The sequence below is a fragment of the Miscanthus floridulus genome, chromosome 9, assembly GCF_019320115.1.
Source record: "Miscanthus floridulus cultivar M001 chromosome 9, ASM1932011v1, whole genome shotgun sequence".
Lineage (NCBI taxonomy): Eukaryota > Viridiplantae > Streptophyta > Magnoliopsida > Poales > Poaceae > Miscanthus > Miscanthus floridulus.
Window position 1 is genome coordinate 29,108,333 of NC_089588.1, and position 8,811 is coordinate 29,117,143.

Here is an 8,811-nt window from a genome sequence, read left to right on the forward strand (position 1 = left end):
GTCTAAATGGTTTTGTATTTTATTAAAAAAAATACATATAATTATATATGTGCATGTAAAAAATTAAGTATTCTAGCATTTATACATATTTATCCGAATAAAAATCAATTATTTTGGTATGTATATATATTTATGCATGTGAAAAGAACCAAATATAGATATTTATGCATGTAACATATCAAGTGTACATATTTATAAATATAATAAACTTAAGTATACAAATTTATCCATACAAAACTGAACTAGATTTACCTCGTGTTCGCCTAAACAGCCGTTCCGTTTAATGTTGTTTATCTCCGTTCCGTTTAGACCGTTTTTTCTGTTTTTTTACCGTTTAAACGGTCAACCGTTTAATTTTCGTTTATCCCCTAAACAAAATAATTTACCACCGTTTACCGTTTACTGGCCGTTTAGGCCGTTTAGGTGAACACTGTAAGTTGTTCGATGAGTTGGCAGTGAAATGACAAATAAGAGTAACTCTAGTAGGCTCCTCCAACGGGTTCCTAAACCATATTTTGAAAGCTCAGGTAAAAAACACAGGTCAAGTAGGGCTCCTACTTAGACCCCTAAAAGTAGGAGGCTCTTAAACTCTCCTAGGAATCTAGATGAGGACCTTACTTTTTAGTTTTAGTCGTTTATCTCCCTGACCAATTTAGACCGTGCACGCCCGAGTGCTTGCTACGCTTCTTGACACTCCTCTTGACCTGGTGCGCCTGTTGTCTGATGCCCCTCCCACACATCCAACGCTCCGTGTGGCCTCCCCCAGTGGCTACCCCTCCCACTCTCCTGTTGTCGTCCTCCCTTCGGTTCCGCTAACGGCGTGCGCCTAGCCTACTCCCCTAACGGCTCCTCTTCCATGTAGAAACACCATCAGATCCATCTCCCCCACTATTCTCCTCCCTCCCGCACACACTCGCGTAGCTTAGGAGGGAAGATTAGGGAATGACGAGTGGGTCACATGTGCCAATAGTGTCTATTAGAATAGATTTGAGAGCTCCTTATATTGTAGATGCAAAAAAAAAATCATGTCCTCAAAGTTAGAGGGCCTCAAATCAAAAGTAGAAACCCTGATTCGAAGGCTTTTAGTGGAGTTGCTCTTAGTCGGCAATTGTTGGAGACGTTTTGGTATACTTGTATAGTAGGTACAACCAGCGGTTCCTATCTAGTGTCCTTGCCTCCCTCTGGCATCCTCCTATATATACCCTAATAAAGGTTTGTTTGGATACACTTGTATCTCCCTTAATTCAAGTGTGTTGGAGCAACCTCAATCCACTCCAACACACGTTAGATGCAAGTGTGTCCAAACAAGGCACGGGAAAACCAGAGTCCCTAACCTAGCCGACGAATTTATAACCTGACTCCAATTAAGCTCGTCATTTGACACACGGATTCAGTTATTCTAATTTCCTTACTACCGTTTCAGGCATTGTTATGCACGGACAGTGCGACATACTTGAGTTGACTGCGGAGAGGAAAACCGTTGTACACGTGGCTGCGGAGCAAGGCCACCATGAGCTGATCCGGGAGCTCTACCTCAGGTTCAGGGATCAGGGCCTCCTCTCTCGCCAGAACTCGGCGCAGGACACGCCGCTGCATTGCGCGGCGAGGGCTGGGCACGCCAGGGCAGTCGCGGTCCTCGTCGAGCTGGCCAGGGACCGTGGCGTGAACATTGTGGGGTGCAAGAATGAGGCAGGGGACACGGCCCTCCACCTGGCGGCGAGGCACGGGCACGGCGCTACGGTGGAGGTGCTGGTCTCGGCGGCGGCAGAACCGGCGGCCGAGCTCAACAACGCCGGCGTGTCGCCGTTGTACTTGGCAGTAATCAGCGGCTCGGTGCCAGCAGTCAGAGCGATTATTACCAAGTGCAAGGACGCGTCATCGATGGGGCCAAGCGCACAGAATGCTCAGCACGCTGCCGTTTTCCAGAGCTCAGGTTAGTTGCTTGTTGGATTCTTAATGGTTGCATAATAAGGATTACTGAAAGAAAAAACAAATAATGCAGTGAACTAATGTGTTCAGCATTTGCGTTGCCTGCAGAAATGGTTCACCTGCTACTGGAATGGAGGCCAACTCTGGCCGACCAAGTCGACAGCAGCGGCAGCGGCCCGCTCCATTTTGCTTCGTCGGACGGTGATCGCAGCATCGTGAGTGCAATCCTGCGCGTCGGGCCGCCGGGAACGGTGTACAAGAAGGACTCGAGCGGGCTGTCGGCTCTCCACGTCGCGGCGCGAATGGGGCACCACGGTGTGGTCAAGGACATGCTAAAGAGCTGCCCCGACGCCGCCGACCTCCGCGACGGCGACGGAGGGACCTTCCTGCACGCCGCGGCAAGGGAGAAGCGCTCCTCATCGGTGGTGTCCCTCGCCATCAACAACCCCAAGCTCTGCCCGCGGGGGCTCCTGGACGCGCAGGACAGGGACGGGAACACGCCGCTCCACCTCGCGGTGGCCGCGGGGACGCCCGACGTCGCGGAAGCCCTTCTCCGGGAGGGCAAGGTGCGCGCCGACGTCCTGAACCACGACGGGCGCACGCCGTTTGATCTCGTCGAGGGATCGACCAGCTTCTTCACCACGGTGAGCCTCGTGGTGACGCTGTTCGCTTACGGGGCACTGCTCCGGCCGCAGAGGCAGGACTGCAACAAGACGCAGTGGAGCGACCGCCACGTAGTGGAGGGGATCGGGAAGGCGTCCGACAGCTTCGCGGTGGTGGCGCAGCTGATTGCCACCGCCGCCTTCGCCGCGGGGTTCAACCTGCCGGGCGGGTACGGCGACGGCACGGGCAAGTCGAACCTCTCGTCGGCGGGCAGGGCCTCGTTCAAGTACTTCCTGTTAGCGATACAGTTAGGACTGAGTCTTCTTCCCCTCATGTAACGGCTGTAGACTAGCTCACGATCCCACCATGCCTTGTTTATAGGATCGGCATGCCTTGTTTATAGGATCGGCTGGTAGTGGATCAGTGTTGTATTTAACCCCAACTCTGAGTAATGGAATGGTGCGGTGATTCTCTCCCAATTCTCATCTCTTACATGGTATCAGACTTATCGTTCCGATCAATTCTCCACCTTCCGCTGCTCACGGCCATGGCGAGTCCCCACGGTTCCTTCTCGTCCAACCCCTTCGCTGATGGCTCCGAGCCTGCTCCTCCTCCCTCCTCCACTCTTGTGCTTCTCAATATCCGCAACCACGTTCCCGTCACTCTTTCCGCCGAGGACGGGAACTTCCGGCAGTGGCGCTCGTTCTTTGAACTCACCATCAAGAAATTTGGTCTTCTCAACCACATCGACGGCACGGTCGACGCCGCCGCGATGTTGGATGATGCGGAGTGGCTTCAGATCGACTCCTCCATCGTGTCTTGGCTCTATTCCACCGTCTCCAAAGAAATTTGGAACGACGTCAACAGGCCCGGCGCCACCGCCTACTCTGCGTGGAAGGCGATCACGGGACAGTTCCTCGACAACAGCCTGCAACGCGCTGTCTTTGCCCAGCAGGAGTTCCATAGTTTGTTCCAAGGCGACATGACTATCGGCGAGTACTGCGGCCACCTCAAGCGCCTCGCCGACACCCTCTACGACTGCGGCGCTGCTGTCTCCGATCCGGCGCTCGTCATCAACACGCTTCGCGGCCTGAACAACAAATTCAGTCAGGCGATCGCCGTGCTCTCCAACATGTCCCCGCCGCCGACGTTCCTCTACACCAAATCTTATCTGCTGCAGGAGGAGCATCGCATCAAACACTCCTTGAAGATGGAAGCGCAGACTGCCCTCCTCGCCGCCCACGACATCACCAAGTCTCCGTCTGCGCCATCACCACCCGCGCCCAGCAATGCCTCTGCTGGCGGCGAACGCGGTAGTGGTGATCGCGGCGACCGACGCCAGAAGCGCAAGGCGGCTGACAACTGTCCACGCAATCCCTCGTCGGGCGGCCCATCCGCGACGCCACCACAGTGGGCCTCAAGCCCCTGGCAAGGTGTTGTCCAGGCCTGGCCTCTCAACTCCTGGCGCCCTGGCGTCCTCGCTCCACGTCCCGGCGTTCACCCTCCGCCGGCCATGGCTGCACTGGCCGCACCGCCTCCACAGCAAAGTGCCGGTGCCATTCCGCCCAGCCTCTACACCGCCCTCCATGGCATGTCTCTGAACAATCAGAATGGCGGCGGCAGCGACTGGTTCATGGACACGGGTGCCTCCTCCCACATGGCATCCCATCCTGGTATGCTCCATACCCATTCTGCTTCTCCTGTTCCTCGTCAGATCATTGTTGGCAACGGTGATCTCATGTCTTCCTCGTCTACTGGTCAAACCCTCATTCCCACCACTTCTTCCTCTCCACTTAAACTGAACAATATTCTTATTGCTCCCCAATTAGTGAAGAATCTCATTTCAGTACGTTCTCTAACTCGGGATAACAATGTATCTGTTGAATTTGACCCTTGGGGCTTCTCTATTAAGGATCTTCGTACCCGGATGGCACTCCTCCGATGTGACTCCTCTGGCGAACTCTACCCTCTGCGCCATGCTCCTGGTGCTACCTCCGGTTCATCTACGCAGGCGCTCCTGACCAAGACTGATGAGCCCCTCTGGCACTCTCGCCTTGGTCATCCTGGCCGCGACGCCCTTCGGCATCTGTCCCGGCTTGTAGGCTTCAGTTGCTCTCCGTCTAGCCGTCACACGTGCCATGCTTGTCGCCTTGGTAAACATGTACGGCTTCCATTTTCAGAGTCCACACACATTTCATCTTTTCCATTTCAGCTTTTGCATTGTGATGTATGGACATCTCCAATAATGAGCAACTCGGGCTACAAGTTTTATCTTGTTATCCTGGATGATTTCTCGCACTATGTTTGGACTTTCCCCTTACGCCATAAGTCTGATGTGCTTCCCACGCTGATCTCGTTCCATGCTTTCGTTGGCACCCAATTTCAGTGCGCTATTCAGTGTTTTCAAACAGATAATGGGAGGGAGTTCGACAATTCAGCTTCGCGTGCTTTCTTTGCCAAGCATGGCATTGTCTTGCGCTTGACATGTCCCTACACCTCGCAGCAAAACGGGCGTGCCGAACGCGTTCTCAGAACACTCAATGATGGCCTGCGCACACTGCTGTTTCAGGCCTTCATTCCGCCCACGTTCTGGCCTGATGCTTTAGCCACCTCCACCTATCTTCTGAATCGTCGACCATGTCGCCCACGACAAAACTCCACGCCTTACTCACTCCTGTTTGGAGTCAATCCTGATTATGCACACCTTCGCGTGTTCGGGTGCCTTTGCTACCCAAACACCGAAGCCACAGCGCCACACAAACTAGCCCCACGTTCTGCCCGGTGCGTGTTCCTCGGCTATCCGCTTGATCAGCGCGGTTATAAGTGCTACAATCCTGAAACCAAACGTATGATCATCTCACGTCATGTGTTCTTCGACGAAACATGCTTTCCATTTGCACAACTGACTTCTCCAGGTACTGAACGGCGGGCGCAAATTGCGCCGAGTCTTGACGAGTTTCTCCCGGTGCCCACGCCTCCGCGCGCGCGCACTCGGCGGATCATACCCGTGGCGCCTCAACCATCGGCAGCCTCGGGTCCTCCACCGGCGCCACCAAACTCGGGCGACTCTGCAGCACCATCGTCCACACCAACTGCTGCGCCGGTACAGTCGGCCCCGGGTGCGTCTCCAGCACCACAGACGCCGCTGTCAGCACCTTCTGCGCCAAATGATGACAGCCCGACTGTGTCCTCCACTCCAGCGCCGCCAGATCCATCGTCGACAACAGCACCCACCGCCACCGCGACATCCCATGGTCACCCGAGCGCGGGACGGCATCCATATGCCGAATCCGCGGTACGCCAACGTCGCCGCGCCTGCTCCACCGACAGCTCCACCGCCTTCTGTCCGTGCGGCGCTACGTGACTCCGAGTGGCATGCGGCCATGCAAACTGAGTTCGACGCGCTCCAGGCGAACCAGACATGGACACTCGTTCCGCGCCCACCACATGCCAACGTCATCGCTGGCAAGTGGTTGTTCAAGAACAAGCTGAACCCTGACGGCTCCCTCGAACGGCGCAAGGCGCGGTGGGTCGTGCGCGGCTTCTCACAGCGACCCGGGGAGTGGCATGCGGCCATGCAAACTGAGTTCGACGCGCTCCAGGCGAACCAGACATGGACACTCGTTCCGCGCCCACCACATGCCAACGTCATCGCTGGCAAGTGGTTGTTCAAGAACAAGCTGAACCCTGACGGCTCCCTCGAACGGCGCAAGGCGCGGTGGGTCGTGCGCGGCTTCTCACAGCGACCCGGGGTGGATTTTCATCAAACATTCTCCCCGGTCGTCAAGCCGGCGTCGATCCGCACCGTACTCCATCTCGCTGCATCCCGAAGCTGGCCAGTTCACCAAGTCGACGTCAAGAACGCATTCCTCCACGGAAATCTGGCGGAGCGCGTGTACTGCCATCAACCAGCTGGTTTCGTTGACCCAGCTCAACCAAACCATGTCTGCCAGCTCGTGAAGTCGCTCTACGGCCTCAAGCAGGCTCCGCGCGCTTGGTTTCAGCGTCTGAACGCCCACCTGCGCTCTCTTGGGTTCACGACGACCTCCTCCGACTCCTCCCTGTTTGTCTTCAAGGACGGTGCAGCGCTAGCGTATCTCCTCGTCTACGTCGACGATATCATCCTGACGGGCTCCTCCGCGACACTACTGCAGCAGATTGTCGCCGCGCTCTGCAAGGAATTCGCCATCAAGGACCTCGGGGCTCTGAAATTCTTCCTCGGGGTACAGGTTCGCCGTGATTCACGTGGCTTCTTCCTCACGCAGTCTCAGTATACGGAGGACATACTCGAGCGGGCCGGCATGAGCAATTGCAAACCTGCCACCACTCCAGTTGATGACAAGCAGAAGCTGTCTGTCCACGACGGCGACCCGGAGATGGACGCCACGTTCTACCGCAGCATCACCGGGGCTTTGCAATACCTGACACTCTCGCGGCCAGATATCGCGTATGCTGTCAACCAGGCCTGCTTGTACATGCACAAGCCACGGGCTGCACATTGGAACCTGGTGAAGCGCATCCTTCGCTACCTGCGCGGCACTATCGATCACAGTCTCAGGATCTCGGTGTCGTCCACTACTGATCTGAAGGCTTACTCTGACGCTGATTGGGCTGGGTGCCCAGACACACGGCGATCAACGTCAGGATACTGTGTCTACCTCGGAGATTCACTGGTGTCATGGTCCTCCAAGAGGCAGCAGACTGTATCGCGCTCCAGCGCTGAAGCCGAGTACCGGGGAGTCGCCAATGCCGCGGCGGAGTGCTGTTGGATTCGAAATCTGCTTCACGAACTACATGTGCACATCAACAAGGCGACAGTAATTTACTGTGACAACATATCGGCTGTGTATCTATCGGAGAATCCTGTTCATCATCGCAGGACCAAGCACGTTGAAATCGACATACATTTTGTCAGAGAAAAGGTTGCCTTGGGTCAGTTTAGAGTCTTGCACATCCCGACTGCGCGTCAAATTGCAGATATCATGACTAAGGGGCTTCCTACATCGCTGTTCCAAGATTTCAGAGTCAGTCTTTGCATTCAGTCATCTGGTGCTTCGACTGAGGGGGGGTGTTGGCGATACAGTTAGGACTGAGTCTTCTTCCCCTCATGTAACGGCTGTAGACTAGCTCACGATCCCACCATGCCTTGTTTATAGGATCGGCATGCCTTGTTTATAGGATCGGCTGGTAGTGGATCAGTGTTGTATTTAACCCCAACTCTGAGTAATGGAATGGTGCGGTGATTCTCTCCCAATTCTCATCTCGTCCTGGACACCCTGGCCCTGGCGACGGCCGTGGTCGCCGTGATCTTGCTCATCTACGGGAAGGCGGCGTCGGCGTCGGCGTCGCGCTCCGCCGACGGCCGCTCGTGGAAGAGCTTCGTGAGGGCGCTGCAGTGCATGTGGGTGTCGCTCCTCTGCTTGATGCTGGCCTTCTATGCGGCTCTGTACGCGGCGGATGCCGGCTTCCGTCGCGTCTTGGCGATTATATACCTGTGCATCAGTGTCGTGCAAATCATCATCGCGAACTGGATCAAGCCTGCGACGACGTGGTGCACCATCTTGAGGTTTCAGTGGCAGTGCTTTTACTCCAAAGGAAGGCATGCTTTCAAGCGGCAGTATCCGCTCGCCGGCGCTTTCGTGCTCAATTTCTGCCTCTTTTTAGTTGCAACTTTCCTGGTGTCTTTCGTTTTTGGAGTCCTCTTTAGTCTTGAGAGAAATAACGCATATGTGATTAGCTAGCTAGAGACACTCTGAGTTTGCTCGGCTGCACTTCTTCGCAGCCCTGTGACTGTGGCTGTACTGTAGCGTGAACTAAGTAAAAAGCCGCAGTCGTAAAGGATTTTACGTTGAGGTGTGCATTAAATCTATAAAGGCACCTTAGACATGAGAATTAGTATTGTACTCTCGTATTTATGTAAGACCTTATCTTATGTATGTATATTTGTGTAAGTTTTGAACCTTTTAAATGTGTTGTCGCAATTTGGTTAATTCATAGTCATGTTTTATATCCTTGTTATTGATTTTTTTATTTTACCATATTGCATATGAAAATTTTCACTAAGACTACCTTTATTTCAAATCCTGGGTTCGCCACTGATTCTTAGAGTTGCTCTTGTTACTTATAGAGTTAAATGCACCAGAGGTCCATTAACTTATGAGGAGGTTTCGATTAGGTCCATCAACTTCTAAAGTAAATTTTTTGGTTCATAAACTTTGTCATCGTAAACTAATAGTCCAAAACCAGCCACGTCAGCACCAACATCTGATGTGGCCATGC

The 8,811-nt window shown here is 54.1% G+C and overlaps 1 protein-coding gene across 1 annotated transcript; it reads left to right on the top strand.

The window, feature by feature from the left end:
• The first annotated feature begins 942 nt into the window (after positions 1-942).
• On the top strand, positions 943-8,273 carry LOC136479554 (protein ACCELERATED CELL DEATH 6-like). Its single transcript, XM_066477385.1, has 4 exons — positions 943-949; positions 1,424-1,933; positions 2,038-2,824; positions 7,793-8,273. Exons 1-4 carry the CDS (start codon positions 943-945, stop codon positions 8,271-8,273), a joined length of 1,785 nt encoding a protein of 594 aa, XP_066333482.1.
• Positions 8,274-8,811: the final 538 nt, after the last annotated feature.